The sequence below is a fragment of the Hermetia illucens genome, chromosome 1 (genome assembly GCF_905115235.1).
Source record: "Hermetia illucens chromosome 1, iHerIll2.2.curated.20191125, whole genome shotgun sequence".
Classification (NCBI taxonomy): Eukaryota; Metazoa; Arthropoda; class Insecta; order Diptera; family Stratiomyidae; genus Hermetia; species Hermetia illucens.
The window spans coordinates 219,913,133-219,932,777 of NC_051849.1; the positions used below are offsets into that span (position 1 = coordinate 219,913,133).

Here is a 19,645-nt window from a genome sequence, read left to right on the forward strand (position 1 = left end):
GTGTGTAATCAACTCTAACAATTTTGAGGTACAGATTATTAGGTCAATTACTTCGCTTCTTCTCGGTCCCACGAACGTAGGGGCGCACCCTACGTTTGCAGTCATAAGACCAGCTGAAGTGATGAAATCAAATAGCTTCTCTCCTCTTGGATTGCATTTACTACTGCCCCAACAAATATGTTGAGCATTCGCATCGCAACCTATTAAGAGTTCGAGACCACTTGATTCTGTATACGCCACCAGACCCCTAAGCTCTTGCGTCGGTGGAGGATACAAAGAATCATAGGGTAAATAAGCGGAGGCAACTATGATTTTTTAACACATTCAATTTATTTACCCTATTATTTACACTGCTAAGCTTAAGGCTATTACTTAATACTAGAACTTATTTCTAACGACATTAGTCTTTTCTAGAAATTAACCTAAAGCTAAATAATAAAAGTAATATACAGTTCAACTTAACCTAAGCTTAAAAGCTAGTGGGGGGAAAGCCAGGAAAAACCCCCCATAATATTAAGATTGCGTATGGAAAAATTACCGGTAAAAGGAGAAGGATGGAGTAGACAGTGTCAGAGCGATGTTCGTTGTAGGGCCGATGGTAATACATTAACCTACCGTTGCGAAAAACGCGACCTAAGGAGTGAAGGTTTAGGATGTCGGAGGGGGGATATGGGTTCGAAATGGGCGGTCAGTAGGACTGATGTGTGAGAAGATGGAATCTCGGACAAGGCTATTGTCATGGTTCAGGGATTGGTAAAGGAACTTAATGAGGGATTTGATGAGGCACACGTTTAAACGGGTCGAGTTGACCCGGTTTTAGACGGCTTGATTGAAACGGGGATGGGAAGGGCCTAGGGATATTCGGAAGAACTTCCTTTCGTTAGCTCGTAGGCGCTCCATTTGGTGGGAGGTTAGATCGCACCAGGCTACAAAGCCGTATGCCATTAATGGACGTATTAGCAGCTTGTAGCAGTAGAGCTTAACGTCAGGACGGACAGAGGATTTATTGTTAAGGATGGGCCATAGGGATTTAAGACCCGTTGAAGTGTTGGAGAGGATCGAATTAACGTGAGGGATGGGAGAGAGACGGGAGTTTAGATGGATGCCGAGGTATTTTGTGGAGGTGACGGTGAGGATTGGATCTTGGCCAATTTTAATAAGGAGGTCGGAAATATCGCAGCGCATCTTGAAGGTGAGTTTTATCCTGCCTCGAAAGACGATGGCATGGCATTTAGACGGATTGAGAAGGAGTTTCCAGGAGATGAGGTAGGATTTGAGGGATTGGATGGAGAGGTTTATACGGGACTGGCGGCGCGGATATTTCTGGATGGGGTATAGAGAATTAGGTCATCGGCATATTGGAGAGTTTTGACTGTGTAAGGCGTTGTAGAGGAGTGGTGAAGAGGGATATCAGCAGTGTAGAGAGAGAAAAGGGTTGCCGAGAGGACCGAGCCTTGTGGGATGCCTGCAGGGGGACTGTAGGGATCGGATAAGGAGTCGAGGACTCTAACTTGGGAATGGCGATTGGAAAGGAAACTAAGGATAAGTCGACAAAGGTGGGGATGAAATTTAAACATAAAGGAAAGTTTGAAAATAAGGCCTTCGTGCCATACGGAATCGAAGGCCTTCTGAATGTCTAGGAGGCAGGCGGTGGTGGGGATGTTATTATTTAGGTATTTGTAGAGGTCGGATTTGAGGACGAGGAGGACATGTGATGTGCCGTGACCTTTCTTGTTGGCAAATTGGAAGCTAGGGATGGTATCGTGATCGGAGATGTGGGAAAGTAGAAGGTCATGGATGGCGACTTCAAAAATCTTGGAAAGGGAGTTGAGTAGGGAGATTGGGCGGTAGCTATTGGGATTGGATGCGGGTTTTTGTTTCTTGCGGATGGGGACGATGTGCGCTTGTTTCCAAGGAGTGGGGAAATGTGCTAAGATAAAGCAATGATTGAAAATTTGTGAAAGGAGAGGACTTAGTGTTTTGGCGCACCTCTTAAGAATAATGGTAGGGATTTTGGAGGCAACTATGATGTTTTTCCTCTCGCCATTTATTTGGTATTGTATGATGACCGTAGCTAAGTCCTGGGAACAATATTGTCTCAGCATAGTTGCCTCTAACCGTCTTGACATCAGGACGCAAGCTCTCGGTCTTATAGATCTTTCGTCGTAGAAGATCCTAGCCCCCTTTACTGATCCTATGCCACAGATTCTGTTAAATCGAACCCACGGTTCTTGCACCAGAAAGATATAGGGGAAATCCTGCAGCTTTGTCATTCTCGCTGCCAACAGGTAGGAGGGAGCTTTGGCATGCTGCAGGTTGATTTGACCAATCTTTATGTTTTTCGGCATAAACTTAGTCTATTGTCTTATGGAAAACAGTTAGAAGCGTTAAGGTGCTACTTTATATGCCAAATCTTATTCTTTACCCACTACGTGGTTTGCAACGATCTCTAAGTAATTTATTTTTTGAATGTGGCCTGATCTGAATTGCAATGTGAAGAACTCTAAAAATAAACACATTTGTGACCTGAGCTACGTAATATTACGTTGAAATGTCTTTAATATTAATTTTCGCTACCAATATGCTGAAATCATCCCTCATTTTGTTTGTTTGCCCGCTAAGATTTTTCTAATATTCGTTCTACGTCCATGGAAAGAAACTTTAGCTGCAATCGACAGAAGTGCGCCTAACTTCCCTTATCAGTTCCTATTATCAGCAAATTCAATCAAAAACGCTGCGGGTATTATACCAATTATCTAATTTTTTTCTGAAAATTATCTACATTCCATAATTATATTGGTGATATTGGTACATTTTATGGAAGTCAGTAAAAGCATTGTATTGCCATTGTAAATCACTCGTATCTATCTAAACATTCTTCTTTTTGTACTTTCAGCTTAAATAAAGGACCATGACATCCGAAGCTGAAGAAACGGTCCGCCCGCGCAGGGCCCAAAGCCAAACAAGGGCCGAAGAAATTACAACTAGTGAAGAAAAGCAAAGAAAGTCCCAACCAGATAAACCGTGAGTTCCTTTACATTATATTTTCTTTCTTTTTACAAGTCAATATCCTCAGAATACAATGCCCTGGAATTTGATAAAATTTGCTAAACTTCCAATTGAAAAGATCAAATTAAAAGTGGTTTGTCAATCAAATTAACAATAATAAATAGCAAATTAATTTAATCACGAATTGCGATCCAAAACAACTACAGACAATGACCAATGAACTATCTTCTGTTTACTTCAAATGGAATTTTAAGGCCGATAAAATAGTTCTCAATTTGTGGGAAAAATGCCATAATAATAGCTCACAAATGTTATCGCGAATTCGCTGCGCTATTACATGCAATTAGCTCTGAATATTACTTCCTCGCGGGTCATGGAAATTGAATGTTACATGGAAAAGTGTCTACTTAATTACTATGTCGGCAAGATAATTACTTAGACATTGTAAATTTTTTTAATTATAACCGATGGTTTGTTGCAGAAGATAAAGCAATTGCAGATTTTGTTTATGAAATTTCTATTACTTTCGGGAGTGGCAGGGTCTACCTCCTTACCAGTAATCCGTAAGGCCAGAAATTATATACATATATAGCCAGTTTTTAATATATTTCTGTTTCGAGCGGAACCTCTTCCTCCTTAACTGTAGAAAACACATTGCCCTCCCCCTGAGTATAATCCGCAACAAAAGTCTAGATGAATGCTACTTTCCCCGTCTCTGGAAAGAGGCCCTTATCATTCCTATCCTCAAGAGCGGAGACCCTTCTCTTGCTGTTAACTACCGCACCATTTCTCTTTTCTACTCTTGCTCCAAAATCCTCGAAAGATACTTCAGCGACTGGTTGACCGCACACTTCGGTCACCTCATTGTCAAAGAGCAGCATGGTTTCGTGAAACATAGATCAACGGCTTCAAATCTTCTGGTCTTTACCAACTTTGTTGCTAAATGCTTGAATTCACGACAGGAGGTACATGCTTTTTATACCGATTTCTCCAAAGCCTTTGATACCGTTGACCATAACATTCTCCTCTCTAAACTTTCATCGCTAGACTTCCCTCCCTCAGTCATCTCCTGGCTTTCCTCCTATCTCTCAAAGTTTCTTTTCATGATTACTCATCCCGTTCCTTCTCTCCTTCCTCTGGTGTTACCCAAGGCTCTATACTTGGCCCGCTACTCTTCCTGTTTTTTATCAGTGACCATGCCTGCATCCTCATCTGCCCGTATTTGCTTTACGCAGACGACCTTAAATTGTTTGCCTCTGTTTCGTCTCCATTTGACTGTGCTCTCTTACAATCCAACCTTGATAATTTAGTCCGTTGGTGCTCGGTCATCAAGCTAACACTGAATGTCAACAAATGCCACTGGATGAGTTATTCGCTTAAACCCTCCCCAACATCCTTTTCCTATTCTCTCAGTGGACAACCCCTTTCACTACTAACCTCCTTCAAAAACCTGGGCGTAATATTCGACGATAAACTTCGTTTCAATTCCCACTTCGTTGCCATCATCAATAGAGCTTCCAAAATGTCTGGTTTTATCCAACGTTCCTCCTCCGACTTTACTCAATCCAGCCCTCCTTAACACTCTTCAACTTCCTTGTCAAAAACATCCTTGATTATTGCTGTGTAGTCTACTCCCCTTTCCGCATTCGTGACTGCCGCGCTCTTGAAGTTGTTCAACATAAATTCACCCGGACCCTCTTCTACAAAAAGAACCTTGTATGAGTTGATTATCCGTCACAACTCCGCACCCTCAGTCCCCCCTCCCTACAGCAACGCCGTATCTTCCTTGATATGTGTACTCTTTTCAAACTCTGCAATTGTCTGATGGACTGCTCCGCCAACTCGGATATTACTTCCCGTATCGCCTCGTCTCATAACACACGTAGTGCGGACATTTTTGACGTACCCTTCGCGGAGCTCGAGATTTACTTCCACTCTCCGATCTCGGAGCTATGCCGGTCCTACAACGCCCTACAGCTTGGGTCCTTTGACTCTATTTCCTTCTCTAGTTTTAAGCGTAAAATAAGCCATTCACTTGCTCCTCCCTCTGAGGACAATATGTAATAAGGAATTGAACTTGATTAGGATTAAGAGTCCTGAAAGGAGCAAAAGGTTTTCGGCCGCAGTTCTATAGAGCATTTAAGCATCAATTCTTCTCCCTACCCCAAAGAAAGCATAATAATAACCACATTCAACTCAAAAATAGAGAAATTTCTTTGTGATAAAGTCTAGAAGAAGGATAATACCAAACAAGCAGGTAAAGGAAAATAAGCCAAGGAACACAAGAAACTAAAATCAAAGATGGAGATATGTAACTTTTGACTTCCTTACGGACCGCTAAGAAATTTTGGCGAGGATTGAACAATTCGTTAATTCAGATAACGCGGTCGTAAGAACGAGAATCCACCGCGGGCTGGATTCTTATTTGATACGTCTCCAGCCTCAAAGATAGTTGAGGTTACGAATTCAAACTACCATAGTATTTCATTGCAACGAAAATGGAGATTAAAGAGCCAACTCACCTTCCTGAATTGTCCAACAAAACGACAAGTCACCGCGTGTCGATAGTTTCTTCCTTGGACCTGTATTTAGATGCTGACGGACCTTTGCACCATTTTCAGTTTTTAGGGTTTATGTCTGTCTACCTGTCTATCCGTCCGTTTGTCTGTCACGCCTTTTATTTCATAGACGATTACTCACATTGATAAGGAATTTGGTAGAAAGGACTTCATTGAATGCAGTGAATATTATATTCCCACGTTGGGTTTAAGGCAGGGAGGGGGAGTTCCCATACATGCAAAATAGGGGTGTAAAAGTAAAATTTTTTTCACCGAGTATAGTCACGTGTGGTATCAAATTAAAGGTCTCGATTAGTATTTGCCGAAACCGGCATTAGATTTAACATTGAATGCAAAGTAGAGGAGTGCGGGGTCCAAAAACGGTCAGTTACTTCAAGGACCCATTCTCAGCAACTATCCAACCCGAATATCTGGAAAAAAATATGCACATGGCATTTAGACCTCAAAATACTCTTCATACCGATACCTGTTTAAATAAAGTTAAACATAGTATATTACCATATTTATTTATTTATTTATTTATTTTCTAAAAATTCACCAAGTATCCCCCTTAAGTTTATCCTAGACCTATCAACTTTCACATTAATATACCGTGGAGTACGATAATACCAAGTTTAGTGGAAATCGCACTATTATTAACAGAACTTTAATAGGTCAAAGTTGTCACACGCCGAAATTGCTGGCCTACAAAGGGAATATCATAAGTTCCACCGTTTGCTACAAAGCTTTCACAACCGGGGGCGGCATGCACCACATTGGCAGAGAATATATCAACCAAAAGGAGATACCACAATAAACAAAACATTGTCAACGAAGTGGATGGTGATCCGTGGGAACTCGGTCATAAACCCGAAAAGTTGAGGCAAACATTATTCACTACGGATCCCATTCGGGTTGATGGTAAAAATTTGGAAATTGCCGGAATTGTTCATTTTTGACTGTGAAAGAACTGGAAGAGGCAGTCTTTATGAAAAATAAGGAAAACCCTTGGTTTCCCGGCTGCAGTATATAAACTGGTGTTTCTTGAAGGGAGGCTCGCGCTGTCATCTGCATACAAACCAACTTGTATACTTGGCACAACCGGAAAATACCCAAAAGGCACATTACACTCGTGAAAGCGATACGTATTGCCGGGGACTTATCCTTAAGATAGTTCGGCTTAGGTTGTGAATACGGTTTATCGAGCTAAGGCAGACCGCGCTGATCTCAACGGGCAATCCTTTTCGTAACGCTTGATGTCAGAAGTACATTCAATTCCTCGTGCCAAGCCACCTCTTGCTGAAATTGGAGGATTATTCGAGAAATGCTTTCTATTTGCTCTTTTCTATAAGGCCAGAAGTTTCATTTTCTCTACTTCGGCATAGCTCAGGTACGCATCCTAGGAAGAAACCTCTTAAACGCATCTTACGATAGCTTCCTAAGTCAAGCATACCGAAAGAGTCTCGCGGAGTAAGCGGATAGACAGATACTCTTGGATTCAGTTTTGCGTTGGAGAAAAACGAAGTAGTCCTACTGACCGAAAAGAAAAGGTTGACACTGCCTTCCGTGTCGATCGCCAAAGTGATTACAGAGTCAAAACGTTCGATTCAAAGATGAGCTTTTTTGAGCAAATCAAAGCAGCAGCGGACAAGGCCGAAACTCCATTTTTATGTATGAGACAGATAATGCCTCGTTGCCAATCGTCAGGCATTAATTCGTTGTCCCATATCTTGAGCACAAGTTGATGAACCACTGTTCGCCTCCATATTTCACTAATTCGGCTGTAATTCCATCGGCTCCTGGCGACTTATGATTTTTTAGCCGATGAATTGCACGGACTGTTTCTCCTAAACTTGGTAGTGGCAGTATTTGTCCGTCGTCTTCAGTTGGCGGGACCTCCAACTCGCCGATGTTCTGGTTGTTCAGTAGCTCATCAAAAATAAGGATAAGGGAGGGCTCCGGAGCAGAGAAGGAAGTTTGGGCCTAACATGAGGAAGCCTATAGGCGACTCATAGGTCCAAACTGCTGAAATGAGAAGCCGGGATGAGGCTCTCCTCTAGGCATATATGTGACATACATGGGACTTTCCAGAAGCCTCGAAATGCCAGCCGTATATGAGCTCTCGGATGGGGCTCATGACGTTGCAAGTACCAATCTGTAAGGGAACCGCAATTTTCGATATTCTCTACGTTTATACGGCCTTACAAAGTGCCTGGTATAAAAAGTTGTTTCAGCAAGAGGAATGAATTGGTACCTATGCAAGTTGTCGCCTCCAAAAAAAAGAAGAAGAAAAGAGGAACGGTTAGTTTAAATGTTATACCCTAGGATGTCATTCCAGACACATACTAGGGAAAGCTCTTCACAAGCATTTAGGTTTAGCTTACTAGTTTCATGCAAGGGGGAAGTAAATAAGACTCACACCAATTTAAGGCAGATGTCTTTACTTCACAAGAGATAGGTGAGGGAAAGGACCTTATCAGAGTTGGGCGATGTACTTGCTTCTTAATGCACTCTCTATATTCTGCTAAGGAACCACAGTTAGTTAATGACTTAAGCGTGGAATACGCCGCCGATTGCGCACTTTTTACTATGGAAATCTGAAAGTGGTAGTCCTCTCTATGAAAAATCGGCATGACCCGGTTGGTTTCCCGGCAGCGGTATATAAAATAGTTTTACTTGGAGGGAAGTTCGCGCGAAGCTCATTATAATAGCAGATACCCATCCCAAGGTTGAACTCTGAAACGCATCTTACCGATAGTTTCCTAAGACAAACATACCAGAAGAGTCTCGCGGAAAAAGCGGATAGATGATAGCTCATGGTTTCAGGCTTCCGAAACGAAGTAGTCCTACTGACCAAAAAGAGAATCCTGACTCTGTTTTCCAAATTCCAACAGTTATTTACTTTGAATCGACGCTCGACTCAAATATGAGCTTTTTTGAGCAAATCAAAGCAGTGGCAAAAAAGGCCGAAACTCTATCGGCCAATGGCAAATGTCGAAGGTCATACTTTAATCAGGAGACGCCTTCTTATGAGTGCAACACAGCCCGTTTTGCTCTATGCACAGCAATTGCACAGGTACTGAAATTGGGAGCTTAAACCGTGATGCTGATCCCCATTGAACGCCTTGTTAAGGAACGCAAAACCATTCACAAGCGCGAGATAAAAGACTTAAGGTAGGTGGTCGTTTTTGAGGAAAGCGAATGAGTGGCAATTCTCTTGGGGAAACGAGCCAAAAGATCCATGGCCGATCCAAAGCAAAGTGAGATTTATGATTTCCTTATCGAGGTTCTAAGCAAGCATGGAGGTTTCCAGTTTACAATTTCATTGCTATATATTCTGTAATGGGGTCACAGGTGACACCGATTACACCTTTATTTCTGGTGACAGGTGCAATGGGATTCCTCAAGAACTGGGACAGGACATATCACGTGACAAAATATGGCTGACAAAAGTCAGATCTACAATTGAATCGGATCCTCCTTTCGGATAAATGTCACCTTCGTTGGCCAAAACTATATCCAACTGGACGAATGCTTCTAATAATCATCGCCCTTTTGCGTTAGTCTTTTTGCTGCCCCACGCATTAAAGTCACTGGCTATCACCTTTGGACCTCGTCCCCTTGCGTCGCGAACAAGATCGTCTAACAGATCTTCAAACTCAGGCAATGTTAGACTCGTTGGGTCATAGCAGCTGTATACGTATATGCCGCTTATTTTTGCTTACACAAAGCCACTAGCCGCCTGATCCATGCTATGTTGTATGGCTTGACGATCGCACGCCCATATCGCCGCTCTATCAGTCGAATCTGATACCCATACACCACCGTCAAGGTCTCTGTACGGTTCACTAATTATAGCAATCTCCATCGCGGATTCGTAAGTGGTCTGCGCAAGCAAATCCTACGCGACCCTGCATTAACTGAGGTTTATTTATATTAACCTCATTTTTTCACTGCTGTTAACGCCTTCCTAAATATGCCGATTTTCCCATCCCTCTTTTCCTTCGCACAAAATGCATTTGGGGTCCTTATTGCACTTGTTGGCAATGTGTCCTTTTTCCCCACACCGTCGACGCCACGATACCGATAGTGCGAAATGACCAAACATCAAACATTTGAAGCACCTCTTTAGAAAGATCTGTTCCCTTAGTCGACAAACAACTCATCCAATCCGAACCTTCCCCGTGACCAACAATTTCTGCGCTGCCCCCACTGGCAGTCGCATTGTAGCCGTTTGAGTAGCTCCTAGGCTTTTTTTAGGCTCACGATAGATTCTTCTACAAATTCCTCCAACTTGAATTGCTGTTTCAAGGCAGTGTAGATCTCTTCTCTGGATCATCATCAAGATCCTTGCACTGTATATATGTAGATCTCATGTTTTTGGCACGTACCGCAACATTCTCCCCAAGTGAATTTATAACTAGGTTACGAAAACCGTCAGTTTTTCCCATCCTGGATTTTTCCAGCTCAAAAATGAGATCTCCTTTCTAGTCATCCGGATTTTACTGACATTTCCGCCTAAGTTTATTAGGTCGGGGCAGATTTCACCTTCTTCAGCATCTCGGCCTCCTTTGCTGTCTATCTGGCTATCTGTCACACACATTTTTCTCGGAAACGGTTATAAGGATTGACACCAAATTTGGTAAAAAGGTGGAAACTGTGAACGCTCACGCATACAATGAGTTTCATCATTCTACGTCAAATTAAAGGGGGTCCCCCATACATGCAAAAGGGGGATGCAAATTTTTTTATCGCCAAATATAGTTATGTAGGGTATCAAATGAAAGATCTCAGTTAGCACTTTCCGAAGCCGATCTTAGTTTTCACATTTGTTGGAAAGGTGGGAAGTGCGGACGTTGAAAGTGATCATTTTTTTCACGGACTCACATAATATATGCTAGGCTCTAATGGGACCAATGTCTACTCAAAATTTTTTATAAAAGAAATACACAAAACCTTTCATACCTAAAGGGTTGTAATGATATGAGTGGTTATAGGAGATCAGGTCGATCATCCTGAGTGGCCGATAACGACCTAGAGGGCAGAGCTATCTCAAAAATCTAAACAAATTGGCTAAATTGACCGTGAAGGTCCGCCCACAAAGATTGAAGCTCTATCAAAGTGCTCGGTCGACACGTTCTTGCACGCCTCTGTGCTAGCCAGGCTCGGGAATGTGGGGGGGTCCTTTGAGCGCTTTGATCCCTCACGCTTCATTACTAAAAACAACGTGCCTTTTCCGTGGGTCCGCACCGGATTCTAAATTCGACTTTACGACGGATTTCGCGACGGCCTATCGATGGACAAACAGAACGCGAGCTAAAGTTGGAAATAAAAAAAAAACCGGCTCAACCGCGCGCATGGAGCCGTAAGTCTCCGGACCCGAGTGCCGCGATCAAGGAGGGGAAGATCCACGACGGATCACCGTCTCGATTGCTGTCTCTTCCGCCTCAGATCTTATATGAGGCGCGGCCTCTGAGGTTCCCACCCTTCCTCGACATCCTCCGGCCAGTTATTCATTTAGAGGATGTCCCTTTAATAGGAGTTCTGCGGGAGTAAGGAGGAACTAAGAGGAGGAAGTCCTCAAACTACTTCAGATTATTCAATCATTATTATTCAAGCATTCAACACATGCTAAAACAAAAATTATTACAAAAGAAAAGAAATGAAAATAAAGATAACTAAAAGGTAAAACTTATAAGAAAAGAATAAAATAAAATAAAAATCATAAAAAAAAATAGAAGAAGAAAAGAAATTAAACGAACAACTTACTCTGATGTCACTCCGAGCTCGGATTGATGCTTCTAGTATCTATATTTTTTATAAAATTCAAAATATTAATAATAACACAATATATAGTCCTTGGAAAAAAACTAGCGTTAATTCACTTCCTCTCTATAATTTCGTACTTCACGTTTTATGGGTTTCTTTTTTTTGTTTATACACAGCGCGAGAATTCCGACACTTTACTTCGGCAGCTAAATATTAACTTAATCATCTGACACTTCAATTATCTGTCTTTTCTATTGTTTTTCTTCTCTTTGCCCTAAAACTATGCATTTAACACTTGCCAACGATTGAACGATTTGTTAACGATTTGAACTTATCCACGGAATCTTTGTTTAACATGCCCTTGCGTTAGGGCTTAGCACGAGGTGGTTTTCGTTTTCTTCTCATTCAATTCTTTTCCTTTGCTCGCGAAAAATCTTCACACCTCCGGATCTTCTTCTCTTCTCTCTAAGACTTTCTCTCCTCTTTCTTTATGTCTCCTTTTATCCAAATTGAATTCTGTTCCTCTTCCTCCTCTCCAAGACTTTCCAAATTCAATTTTTCCTCTTCCTCCTCTCCAAGACTTTAAAAATTCACCTTTTTCCTCTTCCTCCTCTCCAAGACTTTAAAAATTCACTTTTGTTCCTCTTCCTCCTCTCCAAGACTTTCCAAATTCAATTTTTCCTCTTCCTCCTCTCCAAGACTTTAAAAATTCACCTTTTTCCTCTTCCTCCTCTCCAAGACTTTAAAAATTCACTTTTGTTCCTCTTCCTCCTCTCAAGCAAAAAAAAAAACCGCTCCTTTCTTTTTTTCCTCCGTCCTCACTCGGCACCAAAAACCAAATCCTTCAACTCGTGAAGCGTCCGTCGCCCTAGCATCCCGCGTAGAAGGATCAACCCAACCCACAGGATCTCTCCTCGCCGCCTCATGCCACCGTCAGTCGTCACGGCGTGCTGGCAGGTCAAGCTCAGCTGAGCTCCACTGACCTGGAGGTAGCGTAGAAGGAAGGCGATAAAGGTCGCGAGACCCGTGTTCTCGTCGATGTGACATGTCGTTAATCAAAATAAAAAAAAAAATAAAATTGGAAACGACCAAAAGAAAGTCCAACAAAAAAAAAAAAAGGAAGCGAAATTACAAGTTTCCAAAAGAAAACGCTTAAAGCGAAAAGAAAAAAAAACGAAGTATAAAAAGAAGTTAAAAAAAAAAAGAAAAGTTAAAATAGTCTCAATCGAAAAGAAAATGGAAAGAAAAAAACAAGGCAAAAGAAAGGAAACAATGAAAAAAGAAGAAAGAAAAAAAATGAATTACGAGGACTCCTCTCTCTCCAAATGTTCACTCCTGTTCAATTCCCGCAGAACTCTCGGATGACCAAAAGGCCATCCCAACCTCATAAATATTTTTTTTCATCTGTGTGCAGAAAACTTCCACACACAGTATTTTTCCATGAAGAGACAAAAATTGAGCTGCTCCCCGTCGCAGAATATTAAATAAAAGAACAAGCAAAAAAAAGGATCGCGAGAATTCAATCTTCCTCGTCTGGAGTCAGAGAACAAAGTGAAGATGAATCATTGAGGACGGAACGGCACAGCATATAGCCGACTACCTCCGTATTCCATCAAGGACTCATCTCACCCGTCACTTCATCCCTACAAAGAAGAAAGAATATTTAATTTTTTTCAAATTCTGAAACGAAGAGATAGCCATTTCACATAAAGGTAGGGAAGGACACTCCTCAGAAGCTCGGACGGCAATACCTTTCAGCTTATAGCCGCAAAGGCCCGTAGATCCAGAGGCTTCTGGAAGGCAATCACCTACGAGACGTATCTCAAGACGAACACAACAAACGACTAGCTCTTATGGTATTCTACCAAGGATAGGGCAGGAAACTCTACGTTACAAGGTGGGAAAGGAAATTGAGGCTTAGGAACACTTGCTTCCGGGGAAAAAGGCGTGAAACCTAAAACTAGAAATCTGAAGGCAAGTGTACGTGAAGCCTAGCCGGGAACAATATTGAGAATCTATTGATTCTCTATCCGACACCATCAAACGAAGTTGTGAGCCGGAATAGGCTATCTTCCACATGATTCAGAAAACCTGCAAATAACAAATTAGGCCTGAATCCAGGAAATGATGCCCCACGTTGGGCGCCATTTGTAATGTTAAGTATGATTATAGGCGATCAGGATGATCGACCTGATCTCCTATACCCATTCGTAACATTACAGGGTGCAGCTTTCGAGTCCCGATTTGTTCATAATTTTCTTTCTTTTTATGTTTTTACAGATGCCACAAACATCGCGACTCTCTATTTTCATGGAGTTCCGGCTTCGACAATTTCACTGGTCTGGTGAACTGGGGCTTCCTCCTACTTACGATGGGTGGATTTCGGTTATGCTTAGAAAATTTACTCAAGTATGAAATCAAAAATAATGAGATAATTCAGTTATCTTCATATACTATATGTTTTTTTATAGATACGGAGTCAGAATTGACCCTGTACAGTGGTATATTGTTCTTAGTGGAAGGAATGAAGGGGAAGGACACCCTTCACTTATATTATTTGTATGTAAGTACAGACTTCCTTGGAAGCAGTATTGAAAGAAACTTTTGAACGCAGAATTTAATTGAAATGATTATTTTTTCAGATTCTGTAGTGCCAGTTGTAATCTGTTTGATACTCGAGAAAGGATTAGCTGCGGTAAGTATCGCCTACTGAAGAGTTATTCTGACTCACAATTTAGATTTCATATATTTTTCCGGTCGAATTTACAGGATGCTATCTCCGAAAGTTTCGGAATGTTTGCGCATGTTGTTAATATCGTTGTTCTAGTATTAATACCAATGGTGGTAATTCATATCAAGGGCCATGCATTCAGTTTAAGTGAGTTAATTGAAATTCTTGGCATAGATTTTCCGTGCCGCCAGTATAATCAACCATATCAATTGAATTCAATAGAAGACGCCATTTGTCTATTAATTTTGATGATATTTTCCAGTGGGTGCTTCGGCTGTATGTTTCCTGTACTCGGTCCTTTTTATGAAAGTCTGGAGTTATGTGCAGGTTAACATGTGGTGTCGTCATAGTCTACGGGAAAGCCGATCGAAAAGTCGCCGACCAAGCATATCTATAGCGCAATTACGTAAGTTTTAGTCATATGAAAAGTAAGGTCCAGAAGCCATGATGTAAAGGTGATGCTTTGTATCAAGTAATCCGTTCTTATCGAATCTCTCTATTCTTCAGGGTGCGGCAGCATAACTTCCTTTTTTCAAAACTCAATAAAAACTATTGTATGCACCGGAAAATATTTATTTATTTTTTATAATGTAGGTACATGTCTAAAGTTTTTATTTACATTGTTTTGAAGATCAAATCTGTTAGGTGACAATTAAATTAAAAGGCAGTGTGGTCCTTCTCTATGAGGGGGGTGCAGACATACCCTTGTGGATGAATTGTTGGTTTACTTTGTGTTCCGCTCCCCTCCCATGTTTCTCGGCAATCTAATTCCATACGACGAAATTCACTGAAAACCTTGAGACTGGTAAATTTAAATGTGAGCAATCGCGAATAGCCCAAAAAACAATCATCTGGGTTATCGCATCGCCGAACTTCTTATTTGGGGAATCATATTTCGCTTATCATGGTTGTTTCCTCATCTCTGGCTGGAACAGTTTTGAGCTAATCTGACGAAAATATAGCAAAGTCAGCTCCTAGTCACGTCTAGTCCAGTCTCCACGTTTCTTGTAAAATTTAGAGTTTTGCGAATGTCTGAGCACTATGACATCAACATAAAGTTTAGGTTGTTCGGAAATGTTCTCTGTATGCTGTTATTCGTGAAGAGCATGTGGATAATAATATTCTCCTCTCGAAGGCCTCTATACTCAGAGCAGAGAGAGCAGAGTTTCTCATCTCGTTCCTTCTTTCCTCTTTTGGTGTTCCCAAGGCTCTATACTTGGACCCCTACTGTTCCTATTTGTTTCAATCAATAACCTTGCCTCCATCTTCATCTGCCCGTGTTTGTTTTATGCAGACAATTTTAAATTGATTGCCTCTGTTTCATCTCCCCTGGACTATGTTTATGTTGTCTTCCAGTGCAACCTTAATACTTTGATCCTTTGATGCTCGGTTAACAAGCTAACACTAAATGTTAGCAAATGCCACTAGATCTTCTATTCGCTTAAACACTCCCCAACATCTTTCCCAACACTTTTGGTGGACAACTCCTTTCTATATTGACCTCCTTTCAAAACTTGGGTGTAATATTCAATTCTCACTTCAGTGAGATCATCAATTGAGCCTCCAAAATGTCTGGTTTTGATCCTATGTTCCTACTCCGACTTTACTTCAATCCATCCCTCCTTAATGCTTTTAAATTCCTTTGTCAGAACCCTCCATGAATATTGCTGTGTAGTCTGGTCCCCTTTCCGCAACCGTAACTGTCGCGTTCTTGAAGCTATACAACGTAAATTCACTCGGACCCTCGTTTTAAAAAAGAACCTTCCATGTGTGGACTATCCTCAATCTTCCTTCTCTGCAACAACATCAATTGATTGATTGATCTGCCAACTCCGATATTATTTTCCGTTCCGCCTCACGCAGTACACGTAGTGCGAACATTTTTGAAGTCCCCTTCGCGAAGCTTGACATCCGCTTTCACTCCCCGCTCCCGAGGCTATACCGACCCTACAACGCCCTTAGCTAGGGCCTTTTGCCTCTCTCTCTCTTTCCTCAATTTTAAGCGTAAGTTAAGCCACTTACTCGCTCCTCCCTCTGAGGACACCTATGTAACTAGTAATTTACTTTCTGGGTGTTGCCATTAAATAATAGTAAAAAAATGGGGCTCTCAAAACCGGAAATTGAAAGTCTCTTCCCACCACTCCCACTTCGCTTAGCAACTTCATCTTGACCTAGCATCCTCACGAAATGAAACTCGATGCCAAATAATACGCCAATCCGCTAGGACTCCCGGTTGGCTGACACTTCTTGCCATGCTTTCTCTAAAACCTTGGCTGCGCTACCAAATTCATAGTGTTGTCGGACTGAATTGACTCCGGCTGACCTCGTCTACTTCTAAAGCGAAAAATTTCCAAGTGTAAAGCCTTCTCCATACATTGCGTAAACCGATTTCTGGCGTTTGTCATCACTCTTGTTAGCATAGCAGGTTTTATGTTGGCAATTTCTTCTTGGATGTTGATCTTCAAATCTTGTAGGGTTCTTGGACGGTTCACATAAACACGGGATTTCAAAAAACCCCATAGAAAAAAATCACAAGGGGACAGATCGGGAGAGCGTGCCGGCCATTCCAAATCACCTCTAATTGAGGTAAGGCGCTCTGGAAAGTGTTTCCTCAAAACAGCCATCGATGCTCTTGAAGTGTGTGCTGTTGCACCGTCTTGTTGGAACCAAGTGTCCCCCAAATCCAAATTTTCTAGCCGTGGGAAAAGAAAATTCTGTAGCATGTTTACATACCGGTCCGAATTCACTGTCACTGTAATCTCATTTTCCTCAAAAAACCAGGGACCAATAATTCCAGCTGAGGAAATTGCATACCACACTGTGACTTCGGGTGAATGCAAAGACTTTTGATGCAATTCTCGAGGGTTGGTGTCAGCCCAGTAGCGCATGTTTTGTTTGTTAACCGACCAACACAAATGAAAATGGGCTCCATCGCTAAACAAAACAATAGCACCTTCGGGAATGACATCAAGAAGAAGCTCACACGCGTTCATCCGAAAATTGAAGTCACGTTCTGAAAGTTCCTGCACTATCGCCATCTTATAGGGATGAAAATGAAGATCATCAAGAAGAATTCTTCTCACAGAACGATCGGATAGTCCAAGCGCAGATGCGTGTTTGCGCGCAGAACGCCGTGGCGATCGTAACATTGACGCTCTCATTGCTTCAATGTTCTCAGGTGATCTAACGGACCGAGGGACTCCAGTTCTTCCTTTTGTCGCACTTGCAGTTTGTCTGAATGTAGTGACCCATGTAACAATTGATTTGCGGTCTGGGACGGAAGCCAACGGGGCTAAATTAAAGCGATTCCGAAATGCACGCTGTGTTGCAATAACCGAACATTCGCTTGAAAAGTAAACCTCAACGACAAAGGCACGCTCCTCACTATTCCAACGCATGATGGCGACTGAACCGTGTCGGGACAAAACTTTACAGTATCCCCTCTTGAACGAGACCACTAGCGCTCCGCTATGACATCAACTAACTGAGTGGCGCGCATTTTAAAAAAGGAAGTTATGCTGTATTTCTAATCGAAAAAATAGTCTCAGACTTTTCTTTTTCATTAAATTAAATTAATTAAGTAAACCTATGCAAAATAAATAAATAAATAAAAAGTTAGGATTCCTATCAAAAAGAAAATTTATATTTCGTGCGCCGGCTTTGAATAATGCTAACATATTATCCAAAGAATTTGATTAGATTTAGATTTAGATAGATATCTATTATATTTTTACAATCCAATAAATACAAAATAATCTCTAATTGTACCTCTTATCACCTAATATTTTATATTGTGTGATTTATAGGAATTGATAATGAAATTTTACTTTCAGAACACCCCAATAACCACCATCATGATGACAATGGAAAAACCAAGACACGTTCCGTTGAGTATCCTGATAACTTAAACGTAAAGGATTTACTCTACTTCCTGCATGCACCAACACTATGCTATGAACTTAATTTCCCACGAACCACAAGGTAGAATTTGTGTCTAATATTCCTTAGAGCCCAATTGTATCCTTGTCATACCCCCCATATAGAATTCGCAAGCGATTCCTGATCAGACGTTTCCTTGAAGTACTCATTGGCTTGAACGTTGTAATGGCTCTTTTCCAACAGTGGATGATCCCATCTGTTAAAAATTCATTGATTCCCTTCTCCCAGATGGATGTCCCAAAAGCAACTGAACGTTTATTAAAGTTGGCAGTAAGTATGCATGGATAGTATCCAGAAAGGACCTTTTTTGTGTATTAATTTTCCCGATATATTGGGAGGCGAAATAAATAAAAGGCTGAAAACGCCTTTTTAAAAAACATTTACAGCTGAAATTAAGTAAAACATTTTCCATCTGCGTCGATGGCCGTTTGCTATCTTTCGGGCAAAAATTCCAGTTTCATTCGGTAACAGCAATTCGTAATACAACACAAAGGTTCTGAGTGTTGGGCGACTATAAAAGGCAATGAACCGCGTCTTGCGGTAATGAGGATGAAGTTGTTACGTTGGATTAGTAGCGTGACATGTTTTGATCATATCCGAAATGAGGATATCCGCGATCGTTATGAGGTTAGACCGATCGTGGAAAAATTGCGAGAGAGGCGTCTTCGATGGTGTGGTCACGCAATTCGCGCGAGAAGAAAAAAATGTTTTTTTTTTGTTGTAGGTTTTAGTTGTCCCACGATGTCCCGGTAGGCTTACAGAGAGAGATATGTTCCCTGGTCCACCCCACGATGTTCGTACGCGGGGACGAGAATTGACCAGGCTTTCGGCCTATGTATATCAGGTGTCACTCGGTTTTTAAGCACTAGACCCTGTGTTCGCAGACTCGTTGAGGGTTAGATAACCCATGTATGTTTCAATATGTCTTGTGCCAACACTTGCAAGCACAATTGATTGATTCTTTTAGGAAGTTGATAAATTCCTCAATATGGAGTGGGTTCTCTACTTTAAAAAAAAAAAAACTCTTAACGAGTTGAAAGACTATTGCCTAAGTATTACTGGAGCAATGAGTACTACGCCGACTGCGGCACTTGAAGCTATCCTAAATTTACCCCCCATTCACTTGGAGGTGAAACGGAAAGCGGCCAACGACGCATATAGGCTCGATACCATTGGGGCGTGGAAAGGCGGCCAATCCAACGGGCATGCGTCTATCTGGAAATTCCTTGAAAAACATCCGGTAGCCCTGATGCCGACCGATCATATGGTTTCCAGATTCGTCTTTGAAAAGACATTTACTGTCGTAATCACCGAAAGAGAAGAATGGTCGACAAGTGGCCATGAGTCTTTTCAGATTACAGACCTAATAATCTTCACCGACGGGTCAGTCATGGAGGATTGATCAGGTGCAGGGGTGTTCTCGGAAAATCCGATTATAGAACTGGCCCGACCTCTCGGAAAAATGACGACCATATTCCAGGCGGAGATATATGCCATTTCATTGGCACCAGAAGAATGTCTGCGACAGAAATGGAGGGGTCGCACCATTCGAATTTGTTCCGACAGTCGGGCGGCATTATCAGCACTAAATGGCAACAACATATCAAGCAAGTTGGTGTGGAGTTGTCATCAGGTGCTG

At 41.7% G+C, this 19,645-nt stretch overlaps 1 protein-coding gene across 2 annotated transcripts in view; it reads left to right on the forward strand.

Annotated features, from left to right (window-relative positions):
- Positions 1 to 18,309, forward strand: part of LOC119646821 (diacylglycerol O-acyltransferase 1-like) — a 32,136-nt gene extending 13,827 nt beyond the window's left edge. For both annotated transcript variants that reach the window (XM_038047436.1, XM_038047435.1), the window contains exons 2-9: positions 2,897 to 3,024; positions 13,617 to 13,745; positions 13,808 to 13,899; positions 13,979 to 14,031; positions 14,106 to 14,214; positions 14,330 to 14,473; positions 17,901 to 18,048; positions 18,111 to 18,309. In XM_038047436.1, the coding sequence (XP_037903364.1) occupies positions 2,912 to 3,024; positions 13,617 to 13,745; positions 13,808 to 13,899; positions 13,979 to 14,031; positions 14,106 to 14,214; positions 14,330 to 14,473; positions 17,901 to 18,048; positions 18,111 to 18,294 (972 nt within the window). In that variant the 5' untranslated portion in view covers positions 2,897 to 2,911 and the 3' untranslated portion in view covers positions 18,295 to 18,309. The remainder of the gene's footprint in view (positions 1 to 2,896; positions 3,025 to 13,616; positions 13,746 to 13,807; positions 13,900 to 13,978; positions 14,032 to 14,105; positions 14,215 to 14,329; positions 14,474 to 17,900; positions 18,049 to 18,110) is intronic.
- The last annotated feature ends 1,336 nt before the right edge of the window (positions 18,310 to 19,645 follow it).